At 41.6% G+C, this 16,090-nt stretch overlaps 1 protein-coding gene across 3 annotated transcripts in view; it reads right to left on the minus strand.

Annotated features, from left to right (window-relative positions):
* vps13c (vacuolar protein sorting 13 homolog C) overlaps nucleotides 1-16,090 on the minus strand; it is a 511,929-nt gene that overhangs the window by 253,513 nt on the left and 242,326 nt on the right. For all 3 annotated transcript variants that reach the window (XM_076287956.1, XM_076287955.1, XM_076287957.1), the window contains 3 exons: nucleotides 10,884-11,022; nucleotides 220-358; nucleotides 6-136 (listed from right to left, as the gene is read on the minus strand). In XM_076287956.1, coding sequence (XP_076144071.1) covers nucleotides 6-136; nucleotides 220-358; nucleotides 10,884-11,022 — 409 coding nt within the window. The remainder of the gene's footprint in view (nucleotides 1-5; nucleotides 137-219; nucleotides 359-10,883; nucleotides 11,023-16,090) is intronic.

Consider the following 16,090-nt stretch of genomic DNA (forward strand, 5'->3'; position numbering starts at 1 on the left):
TATACCTTTTGAGAGTGGCTGCCAAATAGCACCAGCCCAAGAGAATTAATATTAAAGCTGAATTTAAGTGTCTCCATCGTCTCTGCAGCCAGCTGTTCAGTCTCTGGTTCCTTGTTTGATTGATCCACACACACATCTAAGCAAACATTAAGAACAATATTACCAATCATATCTATTACTGTATTTACTTTAACATCAGTTTATGTCTCTTCCTGTTACCTTTTATTGTGCTATCCTGCTCTTTGGAGCGGTCACGTTTGTAATCAACTGTCTTTTGAATGTCTCCCAAGCTGACCTCTCCTGTATTCTCCATCAGAATACTTAGAGCCATTTTAAGATCCTCCTGACTCAGTGATACCTGTAATTACAGACAATACCATACATATGAACATACATCCATGGGCATGCACAAACACATGCATTTCAATACTCATGTCTTTAAATACAGTACCCTCCAGGATTATTGGCACCTCTGCTAAAGCTGACTAAAAACTGGTATAAAAAATAATCTGTTGGTGATTTATTGTAATCTCACAATGAAAACAAATAGGAAAAATCCAACCTTGAAGGGAAGCAAATTTATTTTGAGAAAAAGGAAAATCTCATAAAGAACTAAATATTTTTAACAAAAACACGTCGCTCATAATTATTGGCACCCCTGAAAAATCTTATATACAAAACAAAAAATTTGCTTCCTTTCAAGGTGGATTTTTCCTATTTTTTTTTTTCATTGTGAGATGACAATAAATCACCAACAGATTATTTTTTATCAGGGCTCCGAACCGGTTCAAGGAACGAAAAGGAAAGCCGAAAAGGAAAGCCGAAAACGAACTGAATTTTACGGAATTTTACGAGGAGCGGAAACGGAAACAAAAACAAAATGGTCTTCAACTGTTCCGGAACAGAAACGTTATTCTGAAATCCACAAAACCGGTTAATAAAGTTTTTTTTCGTTCTCTATTATAACATTTCACAAAAGCATATCCTATGTCAGGGAGACTATTTCCGGTTGTGCGAAAAACAAGCCAGCATCTACACTGTTAATAAATGGACCTTTGGTCCAAATGTGTATATTTTGTCTTGCTGTTGTAATGTAACTAATCCGTCTGCCACTTCGGATCTTAGGCCAGCTCGTAGCGTAGGCCTAGGCTACTGAAACTGATTTGGAAATTGTTTGTAGCCTATGCGTAATAGCCTATTTTGCCTGTCCACGCCTTGTCGTTTTAAAGTCGGGATTTTAAATGTTTGCGCAATTATAGCCTATTCCATGTAGAAGAGTTAAACGGGAAATTTGAGATAGGCCTTGTCAGCAACAGACAGGTTCGTTTATAAACAGGGTTGGAATTATAGCGCAAGCCCCAGAAATATTTTTATACAGGTCCTTTCTGACTACCGGCGTGCCTTTGATCAGGCCAAGGCTACAGCGCAGACGCTCGCAAATAAATGGGGGGTTCAGAGTACATTTGAAAATGTTAGAGCACGGAGAGTGAAGCGTCACTTTGACGAACTATCGGAAGATGATCGCTTAACCGATGCAGAGAGATACTTCAAAGTGCAGGTATTTAACGCAACTCTGGACATCATAATCAGTCGGCTCTCCCAAAGATTTGCAAGTATGCGGGAAACTTGTCATGTGTTTGAGTCTTTACGTCCTATGACCCTTCAACTCGCAGGTGATGATGAACTAAGGCAAGACGTTTGTCAGACCATTATAGCAGGGACATTGCACCGACATTCCCAACACAACTCCTCTCATTCAGGTCTTGCTTTAAAGCAGAGATCAGAAGTCATCTATTTTTCAACTTGCCAAAATGCTGCGGTAGATTATGACAGTGTAACATCCACATTCGGGGAAGTGTATACTGCTCTCATGTTGTTTCTGACATTGCCTATGACTGTGGCAACAGCTGAGCGATCTTTTTCTAAACTCAAACTTATTAAGACCTACCTAAGGAGCAGCATGGGGCAGGAGAGGCTCAGTGGGTTAGCTATCCTGTCCATTGAAAATACGAGAGCCAGAGCATTAAATATTGGGAATATTGTTGACGATTTTGCACAACGAAAGGCTCGTAAGATGGCCTTCTTCTAATGGCCTAATTCACGCATATTGGGGATTGTATGCATATGAATGATTTTATTTGGTTTCTGCACGGTTAAATAAGTTAGGCTACATTAAGTTTTGTTTCTGCGCAGTGCGAGTTTATAAGCAAGCAATCTACGCTTGCAGTTTCAGCAGAAGGTTGAAGAGGCGCATTGAGTGTTCCCATAATTCCTTGCGAGTTGATGTTAATGCAGTAATATTAGATTACCCTGGCCTGCAGGCTGTTAATAAAATTATTTTTAATGTTTTCACATGTAATGGATCCTATGTAGTCGTGTGTTTTTTATTTGAAATTGTAATCTGTAACTACTAAACTACTTCGGTGCCTCAGGCCCTTTGCGTAAACAATTGAATCCGCCAAACACTGCCGGAACTTTAAGAGCGAACGATATTTTGCGTTCCAAACCGGTTCAGGACCGATATGATGGTGGCGGAACGCATGCAAGAACGAAAACGTTAAACATAGGCCTACCTGAACCGTTCGGAACGGAACGTTTGAAAAACAATTTCGTTTTCAAGCCCTGTTTTTTATACCGGTTTTTAGTCAACTTTAGCAGAGGTGCCAATAATTCTGGAGGGTATTATATGAATATGGTATTAGTGATTGGCAAATGAAGCTTTGGTGAACCACTAAACCACAGCAGTGTGAAGCTAGCAACACTAATGAAAAAATCCAATATGGCTGCCACATGTAGATTTTTCAACATAAAAGTCCTTACCCAAACCAGTATATGTAACCAAAAATATTGGTTTGCTAAGGACTTTTAAGTTGAAAAATGTATGTGTGGCGGCCATCTTTTTGCTTTTCAGCTAGTGTCGCTAGGTTCACACTGCTGTGGTTCAGTGGTTCACCAAAGCTTCATTTGGCCATCACTATATTACTGGGTGTTGTACAACAGTGTTTATCAAACTATGGGACGCGGACCAGTGCCTGTCCACGAAGAGGAACCTGCTGGTCCATGGAAACTGCAGAGCCAAATTATGTCCAGTTCTGTCACTTGTCTGATAATTTGTGGCACAACTGATCATGGTACCGCAGATCGATAGAAAATTAAAACAACATCTCTTGATCAGAAAATACTTGATAATTTGGCTTTATCAAACATAGAGGCATTAAATGAGGTGCTAGCAGTATGAGCACTAATTTACTGTATGCGCGTTTCTGTGTGAGAGAAGCTGAAACTATGTCAGCTGCACAGATAGCATTAGTAGGCTAAGAGGTAACTATATGTCTAAGAGGTAACTACATCTCTCAGAGGTAACTATATCTCAGTACCTGACAGGGCCTTCTCAGCTGCTGAACACTCTCATTCTTCTGGAACGTCCTCCACAACCACATCAAACAATCAAACACCCTCCTCAACCACATCAAACACCATACACTGCAAAAGCTTCTTATCTAACCACATGTTTTTTCTTTTAATCAGAAATCAAGATGATATTGTTTTTAGTATAAAGATACTTGGCCTAGCTCTTTCTCTAAAGATCATTTTAACTTAATCTAATAGCAGCACATCTCATTATAAGACATCTTATCAAGGCAAATTTGTTTAACGCAATTCAGCTTTAATAGTACAGTACGCTGTGTTTGAAAAATAGGCTCCTGCTGGATTTTCATGTGAAAATTGATTTTTTCACATATAGAATTTTGCTTTTTTGCTAATATAGAGTCTAAGGAACAAGATTTGTTTTGTCTTCAAATTTTCACGATCCATCTTTAGTGTTTTTATCTGTATTTTTACATTATCTATTTATCTAGTCCGAAAAGTGATTTTCACAAATCGTCTAATTTTTTGACAATTAATTCCACTTTTTGCACACAAAACCCCCAGGTAATGTAAAAAGGTTGTTGGTTCTAAAACAATATCCATAGATTTCAAACTTTGAGTGTCTGTGTGCATTTGCTCTCTTTAAAAGCAACGGGTTATCCACAGCCAACAGGCCGGGCATGCGAGTGAAGCAATGAAGTCTTAGAATAAAGAATAAAGCCATGTTCTTCCAACGACAACAACCACAAGCACCCATGCGCCCAACAATTCAAATGACCGGCATTGTTCTCCCAGAGAGGAAGCTACGTATATGATCACCACCCACGGGTGGGCGTGTGCAGCAGCGCTGCAGGTCAGCCTTTCCACATACACCCCTGGCTTTAAAGTTCACCGTCCCGGTAGCATACCTCTCTACTGCCAAGGCCTGAAGGGGACACGGGAAGCATTTACTTCTGCTACACTGGCAGAGAACCCATGTGAAACAGACTGTGGGAGGTGGAAGGGGTTTGAATGCTGTCCGGCAGTATTAAGACTGGAACATCAGAGGGATAGAACTGGATCAGGGTTCAGACCCAACTCCTCCAGGGGGCGCATGATTGGAAAATCTTCACCTGCTGCTATGCTTAAGGCCAGCTCTGTTTCTTCCAAAGTGTCTGTGCTAAATGGTGCTGCTACCAGGTGTCTGGTGCGGTTTGTGGGGGGTTGGACATCTGGTACACCCTCCAAATGAGCCTGGGACAGTTGGTCAAGGCTAAAGTTAACACCATCTTGGTCACTGTGATACTAAGCACTAGTCCTGGTGTGGACTATGGCAACCCTCAACGGGTCTCCAACTGCAGGGTTACCGAGGTCTGGCTCCCTCCCGATGGCTCTCTCCCTCCCAGTGCTGGTGGGCTGGATGAATCTTGACCGGTGGGAACAGGTTTAAGCTCAGGGCGATTCATGGTCTTAAGGGGGCCCTCTTCCCCATACGGCCTGATCTTATAGTGTGTGCCAATTCCATCCAGACTAGTGTTGTCACGATACCAAAATTATGACTTCGATACGATACCTGCCATAAATATCACGATGCTCGATACTAAAACGATACTACGGCGAAATCCTAAGATATCTGGAGAAGAAAGGACTCATACCTCCTCCAAGTGTATTGAGTCATTTGTGTTGAATTTGGTGCACTTTTGTAGTGTGTAGGTCAATTCTGGGTTCTAAACTTCCTACATAATTATTATTTTTTTATAGTCAGTAAAATAGTAGGCCTACTTTGTGTGATTAAGTCCTTTATTGTTTGTTATAGTTCATTTACATTGTGTTGTGGCAATAAAGTAGCTTTAAATAGCCAAACTAGGCTAGATCAAGGTCAGTGTTAAAATTACTGCATGCAAATCACTGAATGCTATGCAGAGGGGCCTAATCTTTAGGCCATCTGATGTACAGTATAGGCTACCCTAGGCCTTCCCGTGTTCATGGGATTTCTTTGACAGTTGCAAAAGGGAAAATGTGAGGATAGTCTTCTTTGCGCCCAGTGTACAAGTACGACGTTCCAACCACTCAGGTCTTCGTCAGATAGGCCTACACCATTACCTGTTGCAATATATCTGTGTGCATTCCTACATTACGTCTATTTCTTTGATAACATGATTTGCTACCACGTACTGTAACAATAAGCCGCTATTATTATTAGGACTCAACACGCTTTGGTGGTGTTATGCTGTGGGCTTTAATTAGCGCATTTCGGGTAGCCTATCCTACATCTGGGCAATAATTATTGAACAAATTGCAGTCTACATGCCATGACAAATATTACCAGTAGTAGGCTGCTACTGACCGAACATGAAATAGATCGTTTACAAGTTATGGTAATGTTATTCTGGCGTGAACATTGCGCTTTCATCGCGTTAGCACCCTTGATTACAGCTCGTTATGTCTCGTCAAAATGATTACAGCTCTGTCTCGTCAAAATTCATTGATGAAGGAAGGTTCGCTTTATCCCAGAGAACCATACTCGTTTCACTTAGGCTAGACTAAAACATAAGAGAAGAACTTGGCACTAACCATGTAGTCGTGTTTTCTATAGCATATTCGTTAACCTGTCGTTCTTTGAACTCTTTAAAAATGTTGGGATATATCTGCGAGGTGTTCCAAGTTCCATGCGTAGCCTACTGTTTTTAAATTACTTTGTGTACCTGATGGCTTGCCTTCACGCGATGTATCCGAAATAGAAATAGCACACCGAACTGTCGGCAAAGAACTATGTTGACGTTGGCTGCGCACTCACTCACTCAGAGCTGCCTGCTTGACACGCCCACTTGCCTAGATGCGTGCAAGGAGCAGTGGGAGCAGCAGTTGACACAGACACAGAACGTTATTATTTTAATAAAGTATCGATTCTAAAAACGTCTGAAATCGTATCGTTTTTTGCGTGAAGGCATCGCGATACCTTTTTAGTATCGATACACCGTGCAACACTAATCCAGACACTCCACAATTTCATACCTGGTGAACGTCCATGTATCCTGGATTTTGTGGCAACCGTGAAAATGGTTCTTGCAAAAGAGTGTACATGTACATTGCATTTAGCAGACACTTCTTGACCAAAGTGACTTACATATGTCAGCTATATTAAAAGGGATCACATTGTCCCTGGAGCAAATTGGGGTTAAGTGCCTTGCTGTAGTCTAGGGCATAACAGTGGAAGCCGGAAATTGAACCAACAACTTTCAGGCTACTGCACGCTAGCCCAGCTCCTTAAACACTACACTACCACCGCCCACTAGAAAAAGACTAGAGTGCCAGGTGGTAATATGGGTACAGTGTCAGGACCACCATGCCTACGATATGCCGCAGCCTCTTCTAAGTGTCTCCTAGCACTAGCATAGACAGAAGTCAGGTGCTCTTTGTTGTTGCACCACCCAATCAGTCGGTGGACTGTCCCTGTGGTCACCTCCATTATTTCCAAGTAGGTGTTCGACTGGTAACTGTGGCTTCTGATCGAACATCACCTCGTATGGAGAGTGCTGTGTGGACTGGTGCATGGTGGTGTTATAGGCGAACAGGAGCTGAGGGGGCAACTGGGGCCATTTATGCTTCTTTTCAGGGAGTAAGGTCCTGAGCAAGTCATGAAGTGTCCTGTTGAAACATTCACATTGACTGTTCCCCTCTGGATGATAAGCGGGGGTTCTACTCTTTGTTATGCTGTAGATATCACACAGGTGCTTCAACAGCTCCCCCTCAAAGCTGCACCCCTGATCGGAGTGGATTCTCCTTGGCACTCTGCACTCCTTGGCTAGCCCAATCCAAGAGAGTAAAGTCAATGGTGATTATCTCCAAAGGCTTAGTGGCTAACAGATTTCCCAAGAAGGTTCTGGCTTGGGTTGTCTTGCTTTAGCAACCACACAGTGCTCACACTCAGAACACCACTTTTGCACCTCATGCCACATCTGGGGCCAGTAGCACCTCTGGCGTATCAGATCTGTGGTCCTGTCCACCCAGATGGCCATGGTTGTTGTTTAGGCTAGTGAGCACTTCGACTCGCAACACTTTGGGTAGTAAAAGCTGCAGCACTGGATCCCTGGAAGGAGGAGCCTGGATCGCTCGGTACAAGTCTCCATCCACTTCCTGTATCTGGGACTACTGCTTTATCAGCTGCTGGACTTGGACCCTTGGTTCACTACACTTGTCTTAACGGGTAGGTGGTCGCCCCTGTCGCGAAAACCACAGAAATCTGGAAATACAGGGATCAGTCCCTTGCAGGACTTTCAGGTCCATTTTGGTTCGACCAGGGATGGTGTTCACCATACAAGATTCTGTCACCCAAGAGTCTTGGATAGGTGCAGTCAAGGCTTGCATGTTGGCTATGGCAATCGGCAGGGGGATGTCCAGGCCATGTGACACAGATCACAAAGTGGCTTGTGGGAAGCCTAGAAAGGACATCGGCATTGCGATTAGCTGTCCAAGGACAATATTCAATGTTGTAATCAAAGAGGGCAACCTGAGAAACCCAGCACTTTTCCAGAGCGCCGAGTTTCGCTGACTGCAGGTATTGGAGGGGATTGATGTCAGTGTACACGGTGAACCAGGAGATACTTTTTTCCATGATTGCCCACTTGACTGCAAGGAGTTTGAGTTTCATGGCAATATAATTTGACATGTTCCTCTCACTTGCCCGCAAGCCCCGGTTAGCAAAGGCTATTGGTCGCCGCAACCCATCCTTCTCCTGTGACAGAACTGCCCCCAATCCTGCATGGCTTGCATCCGGCTGAACAAGCCGTTCTGTTAAGGCTGTGAATCCAGAAAAAGTTCTGGGGCAAACATGAACCTGACTTCATTCAATGTTAACTATCCAATATTCAGATGTATGCAATTGAAATGTATGCAAAATAGTGCATAATTAATGAGATATTGTTAAATTACATCCATAAACATATTTTCAACAAAATATTGTCTCAACATGAATAATTAACTAGTAATGTTTCATTGATATTCAAGAATATCAAGGAGTTATTTTTTTTACCCTATTCACCCGTTCTACTGTATGTTGCCTATGGAGGCCAGTTTTAGGCCGCAAATGCTAATTAGCATGTTTAAAACTAAAACATTAGCTAAGTAAATATGATATTCAGAATCAGCACCCAAAAATTAGGCAAAATGCCCTCTTTACCAGTATTTTCTCACATTTGACCCCCAAGTGATAGTCCCAGTCTTAATTATGCATTATATAAATGATGATGTCATCTAAGTGTGAAAATTTGAAGACAAAAGAAAATATTGTTCCTTGGACTCTATACTAGCAAAATATGCACACAAAAAAATCAATTTTCACAACAAAATCCAGTGGGATTATAGCCTGGAAAATCCAGACCCTGGTAATCTAGAAAGATTAAGGGTCTGGCCATGAACAATGTAATGGCCCAACTTGAGGGGCGGCACCAAGCATGCATTTGAAAATCTCACTGCACGCAATTGGATAACACTAGACCAATGTTTACTCTGAATGATTCCGGACTTCAACACAATTGGATAACACTACGACCAATGTTTACTGACTTCCAACGTTGCAACGCTGACATCATCAGTTTAGCTCGCCTCTGGCCCGCCTAGATCAGATACGGCGATTTAATTGGTTCCCCGGGATGCAAGGGGTAAAAGTAACGTGCATCATTGCTCATTGCCACAATTCCATTGTGCTCTCGCAAGAACTCAGGATTTTCAGGGTAGCGGGATTACACAAGACATCGTACTATAAATTGTGTTTTTGAGGCAAACCTGCATCTCACTTCTTTATCTTTAATGGACAAATAGCCACCTCCAGAGCCTGTCAAATTCCTTCTCTCTGGTCCACTCGTCAGAAGCACATTATTAAAAGGGGCGTGAACTTTTCCAACAGTCACAGCTTTGTCCACTGTTTTAGCCCATGTCATCAACTTCCCCTTTGAACATGGCCATGTACCTGTTGCCCTGAAAACCGGATCCATCACACTCAAAAAACCTGGCCTTGATGTCCTAACCAACCACAGGTCCCTTAGCAACCTCTCCTTCCTCTTCAAAGTGCTTGAGCATGTTGTCTACACCCAACTCCAGAGCCACCTTGTCTCCAACATGCTACTCGACCCATTCCAATCTGGGTTCAAGAAGCAACAGAGCACTGAAACTGCTATGGTCAGAGTGACCAATGACCTCCTGCAGGCTGCTGACTCTGGACACCTGAGTATCTTAATCCTGCTTGACCTCAGTGCTGCCTTCGACACTGTTAACCATACCATCCTTCTGCAATGGCTAGAAAGCCTTGCTGGACTCACTGGCTCTGCCCTCACCTGGTTCAAGTCCTACCTCACTAACTGTCTGCAGTTTACCACCATTAGTGGTGTCCAGTCCCCTCCATTGACTGATCTCCATGGGGTCCCCCAAGGGTCAGTCCTGGGCCCTCTCCTTTCCTCCATCTACATGCTCCCCCTTGGATAAATCATCCGATCTCATGGCCTTCAGTGGTCTCCCCTCTCTCCTACTCAACAGGCTACAACACGCCAAAAGTTAAGCTGCCCAGCTGCTCACACCTACCCCTTTCAGACATCATATTACCCCTGTGTTACAAGACATCCACTGGCTCCCTGTCCCACTGAGGATTGACTTGAAAGTCCTCCTCCTCACCTTCAAGGCCCTATATGGCTCTGCTCCCACATATCTGACTAAACTCCTTCACCCTTACACGCATCCTGCGTTCCTCCGATCATGGCCTCCTCATTATCCCCCAAACCCGACTCTGCTCCATGGGCAACAGAGCATTTTCCTTAGTGGCCCCCCACCTGTGGAATGCTCTGCCTCAGCAGGTCAGATCCACTGCCAATGTTGACTACTTCAAGTCTCTCCTCAAAACCCACTTGTTTAGGAAAGCTTTTAATCTATAACCCTATTCTGGCATGGTTGGGGCCCATGTATCCATTTATGAAGTGCTACTTCAGACTTACAGGGAATCCTCGCTGCATCTGAGCGAGCAACTGTTGTGTTGCATTGAATGTTATTTGTCTACATTGAATCCTTTAAATATTCCCTTCTATTGCCTCATTTTTCTTGAGCAGAGCAACGTGAATGACAGAAAAAATATAAAAAACATAAAAACGGAGCACCCAACAAATGTTTGCTCAAAATGTTGCATTGCATCTCGCTGCACAGCACTGCTTGATGTTGCGTACTGTCAGGACAATTGAAAACAATATAATAAAACATCGTTCCTAGTTAAGACTTGCTGTTAGTGTTGGTGAATGGGCTTGTGTAGTGCCAACATTTAGCCACAAGCTCAAGTTTTTGCCCTAAGCTGTTATTGGCAAAGTGAGCTGTTGGCTGACTGCATCATATAATGTGGCTTTGATTTAAGCTAATTAACCTTGAATAAAAGGTAAATGGGAATTACTCAATTGTTCAAAAAGATTCCTAACACATGTACATGAAATATTGGTAGAATGATTAACTGTGTGAAGATAAGGAACATATGTCTACATAATGTATGTGTGTATGCAGACCTTCATTGGCTTGAGGTCACCGTGTATTTGCACGGCTGGCAGACTCAAATACCAGGAAGAGGCCAGGTTCCGCTGCACACTCAACACCAGGTTCACAGGTTCCAATAGCTCAGTACTGTAGTTCTGATGCAAATGTACTCTGGTACAGCCAAAAACAAGACAAGCACAAACAAATTAAGTCACAACATATGCATACCTCTTTGCTTAACCTTTTGTCTCTTAATAGAAACTGTACAGAGACTGTACACGTGACACTAATAATTCAGTCTGGCTCAGAGTCCTGCACGGGTTCGGGTACCCGCGGGTACCCGACGGGTGACCCGCACATTTTGGTGAAACGGGTGAAAAATATTCTACTGTGTCGGATGCGGGTGCGGGTCGGGTCGGACACGGGGGTGACACGGGTCGGAATTGGCCTTTCATAAACATCACGTGCATATGTAACAATATTTTCTACAGTAACACATCCTAAATAATATGCCTGCAATTCAAGTTGATAAAAACATTTGAAATGCACGTTTCGTACGTGCCTTCCCAAAACAGGCGCCTATAGGCTATTTCACTTTTAAAAATCACATGCGCGGGATCTGCCTGCAGTCTTTCAGAACAAAAGTGGCTGCACATTGATAAAAAAACGCCTAAAGATGACTCTTTTGACATGTTGTCATGGTGGAGAGAGCATGCTCGTTTAATTCCCAATATTGCCTAGATTGTGAGATCTATTGACATCCCTGCAAGCGAGTGAGATTTCTCCTATGCGTGGGAAAAGGTATAGGCACATTTTCCCCATTCAATCTTGCACTCAAATAAACGGGATAGTGTCACACGTCTTATGCCTATTTCCATAAAGTTTCACAGGCTAATGCATAATCCGGTGTAGGTTATGACCGAATCATTCCTTCTTTTAATGTAGGCTAGCCTACTACTGCTGTTAATAAGTTGTGTGTGCAAGGCCGTGTTTGAATTCTAAATTAGGCATTTGCGTGGCGATAGCCTTGTAGACGCATCTGCTTGAAAAGTGGTAAAATGTTATAACTCGGGTGTTGAAAAGTAGCCAGGCTACCACAATACATCATGTAGGATATGCCTGTCAACTTCAGCTGAAGTTGGATCTGCAATGTTAATGGTTGTGTAATTAGTTCCTTAAACGTGTCTGTTTAACTCGGGTACGGGTCGGGTGTCAGTTTTATTTAATGCGGGTCGGGTCGGGTACGGATTTTAACTAGCTCTGGTGTCGGAAAACGGGTCGGATGCGGTTTTAAACATGACGGGTACGGGTGGGTGCGGATTTAAAAAATTGGACCCGTGCAGGACTCTGGTCTGGCTAGATACAGCAGCTCAATTTTGTCTGATAATAACATTACAGAGAAACTTATATTGCATCACACAACAATGAAAAATGAGTAATCTTTTTAAAAGTAGCATTAATAATGCTTGCTTCTTCTGTTATAAAATCAAATGACTTTGTTTTCAGTCATTCATACTAGCAAGCACATTTTGATAATGCTGTGCACATTAAATCGCAGAGCTTTTCATTTCATTGGACAATACAATTACATTACAGACATTACAATGACAAATAATTTCAGATTCTGATTTTGACCTATCTTGTTGCAACACATTTTGTTGACTTCAATTCTTTAATTAGGTCAGTCAATTCGTTTGAAGTTGTTTGATTTGTTTATCACGCTACTTGATAGCTTAGCAGTTACATTAGGTTATCAAATGTTTTGGAGGTTTCGTTAAAGTATATTATAAGTAATTATTACTGATTTTGTAAGTCACTTTGGACTTAAAGGGACACCAGGCAACGTTTTCGTGTGAATTACTCATCTTCGTAAGTAGGTATATGGTTAAATGACTGGTTACAGGGCGAATGAAGACTCTCTCGTCCGCCCCTACTGCCTGTAGGAAGAATATCCCGCTTGCAAGTTCAGTGTATCCTACCCGCCGACCGAAGCAGGCAAGCTAACGCTAGAGATTGTTGCAAACGTGTGTATAATGGCAGAGCCGGCGAATAAGCAGTAAAAACCCTTGACAGAAGACGCAAAGATAAGGAAAAGAGCTTCAGACCGAGCAAGGGGGAGTTTCGTAGAGAAAAATCAGGCTTGTCTGGTGTCCCTTTAAGTGTCTGCCAAATATCATAAACATAAACATAATTACTTGCAACCTATGCCATAGATTTGTGGAGTGCTGGACAGCACATTCTACCTTTTCTAAAATTGCAATAATTACTGTTACTGTAATTACACCAATCGTCAGGGGTGGTGACTAAATCAGGTCACATGAAAGATGGTCTAAATAAGTAGCCTTTTTTGAAAGTAGTACCAAAGACATACAGTTACGTAAGAACAAAATTATTCATACCCGGCAAAAATGTATTTAATGTTAATTTTCACTTGACCAATATGTTTGTTCTGACTGAAAATGATACTGTCACATGGCTAAAGGGTTGTAATACAATGTCGTAGAAACATGGAATAAAAAAAGCGTTTTCATCTTTTTTTACATTTGTATGAAATATGGACCATTGAACCATTGTGTGGTTAAATGGTCCAATGCCGTCTATTGGGGCAGGTTTCTTGGCAGACTGCCTGATCCATTCCTCCAGAATCTTAATGTAGCCTCTTGTTTTGTGTTACCATTTACTTTGAGAAGGTCAGTAGGTCCTACAGGTTGAAAAACATCCCAAAATAATAATGTTCTCACCCCCACACTTGGACAATGGACATGGCGTCATAGGGGTTTAATGCTTCCTTTTTAAGCCAATCTCAGGCCATGTCCCTAGTAGTCTAGGTCCTGGGAAAGATTTGTATGCACTTCATTTAGCGGAGAATATCTCAACTGTTATAGACTAATATGACCCCATTGAACAACGTGGGATGTGTGCCAAAATCCCTACCCGGGACGAAAGTCCTGAAAATGACCACAATAGGTGACACTATTATCACATTATAGGTGAATGGGACTTTTTTTTCCCTTTATAAATATTCTCATAAACTTCTACCAGTTTAATCTTCATATTAAGAGACATACTTTTTGTATTACACTTTGTCTTAAAAATAAAATAAAATATGCAAATTAGCCAATATCTCATACATAAACATATGCATACATAAACTCTTCAAGCTACATATTTTCTAAGGTGATCACAATGTTATTAAATTACCATGTGGTGTAAGAATTCTGGTTTGATACTTTTTAATTGTGTTTCTGTAGATGTTACCAATGTAATGTAGCTGTAGAAATGTAATATAACTATGCTATTATCATTGGAATGTTAACTTAAAGTGAAACATACAGAACAACAGGTTTATTCCCTGTGTTGCAAGGTAAAACTTTCAACTTTTTCTCAACAGAGTCCAGGTATGGGGATTATAATGAGAACTCATTCAGTGATAGGATTTTTACAACTATTGCCTCCCTTATATTTGCAGTACTTGCAGCAATGGATACCAGCTGACAGGGACAGCCATTCTTGTGTGCACATGCCACACAAGCAGGGATCTGGTAAACCTTCAGGTTTTGAGATTACAATCTCAGGGACTAATAAACTCCCCTTTCTTACAAAACCATAAGCATCTGCATTTAAGATCAAGGTGGCGTCTGTAAATGGTGCTTGGACCCAAAGTTGCTGTTGATAATAGGCTAGGCTATAGCAGTGTTTCTCAAACTTTTTCAGACGAAGGACCACTTAACCAATAAAAAAGAAACGCACGGACCACCTAGCTAAAAAAAAGATGAGACCTACTTCAACAGTAGCCTATATTAGCCTACACAATAGGCCTACTCACTGAACCACCTTGCTTATTGTCTTTACACTTTGCTTATTGTGTCAGAGGATTCATATGATTTAATAGAAAGTGTTGCAGAACTTTTTGGATTTACATACAAGTTGGTTCAATATTGCAAACAACTCATCTATATTATATTTGGTAACACTTTATTTTAATGTGTCGCTGTTACAGTGTACCTACCTAATTAGGTACAGTGGTACAACCTGTGTAACAACATGTACTATCAGGTACTATCATTGTACTTGCATTATGTATTTGTGGGTACCTAAATATAGTTGTTACATTGTAATACTGAGTGCTTTTACAAAACTTTGCCAATTTGCCTAAATTTTCATCAGAGGCAAAGAGCTGACCTGAGACCTGCTGGATGGGGCAAATCTGGTCATGATAGATTTAATATACAAACCATTCTTAGCTCCAGTCAAGGCCTCATTGTCTTCAGTGTACATGTAACAGCTGTGCTGCTACAACCTTGTTACTCTTTGATACAGTGGAATAAACCTATTAAGTGTACCAGTTAATTACTTACATGTACATATGACATGTATGTTGTGTCTTCGATGTCTTGGAACAGGTCTGTGCATAGCTAATCATCGTCTTGCGTTCCCCCCTGTTCTGTGATTGGTTCCCTATCTGAGGCAAAAATTAGGGCGGTAGTTTCCAGGCTGCCTTAGCAGTGTGAATCAAATCGCGCGCAAGGCAGCATGGGAACACCCAGGCTAGGGTTTATGTACGCATATTTAATGAGATATTAGCTAATTTGCATATTTTATTTTATTTTTAAGACAAAGTGTAATACAAAAAGTATTTCTCTTAATATAAAGATTAAACTGGTAGAAGTTTATGAGAATATCTATTAAGGAAAAAAAAAGTCCCATTCACCTATAATGTGAATGTGGTAATTTTCAGAACTTTCGTCCCGGGTAGCGATTTTGGCACACATCCCACGTTGTTCAATGGGGTCATATTAGTCTATAACAGTTGAGATATTCTCCGCTAAATGAAGTGCATACAAATCTTTCCCAGGACCTCTACTATAGGTCAAAAAGAAATCCAGAGAAAGCTAAATTATTTGTCCAGGTGTGCCCTTATAAAGGTTAAGCGGAGTTGTACATGTTTGGAGAAGAGTGATCCATGATCAGCATCAATGATGACCAAGTGGTCCATTTTGGGATGGGGGGAGGGGGGGGTCAACCACCAAAACACCATACCCATAGTGGAGAATAGCTATAGAAATGTATTAGTTTTGGGTGTTTTTTACATAATGGGAGCAGGTAATCTTCTCAAAGTAAATGGTGTAAGAAATTAATCCTGAATTTTATGGGTGATATCATTTCTCCAACAAAGATGAAGTTCTGATCATAGAATGGGTTTCGGGGGTAGGCCACTGAAAACCATCCCAGCCAAAGG

This window comes from Alosa pseudoharengus, unplaced genomic scaffold (genome assembly GCF_046254945.1).
Source record: "Alosa pseudoharengus isolate Yale_2024_CS ecotype anadromous, Long Island Sound unplaced genomic scaffold, YU_APseudo_1.1 YU_APseudo_1.1_scf_16, whole genome shotgun sequence".
NCBI classification, from domain to species: Eukaryota; Metazoa; Chordata; class Actinopteri; order Clupeiformes; family Clupeidae; genus Alosa; species Alosa pseudoharengus.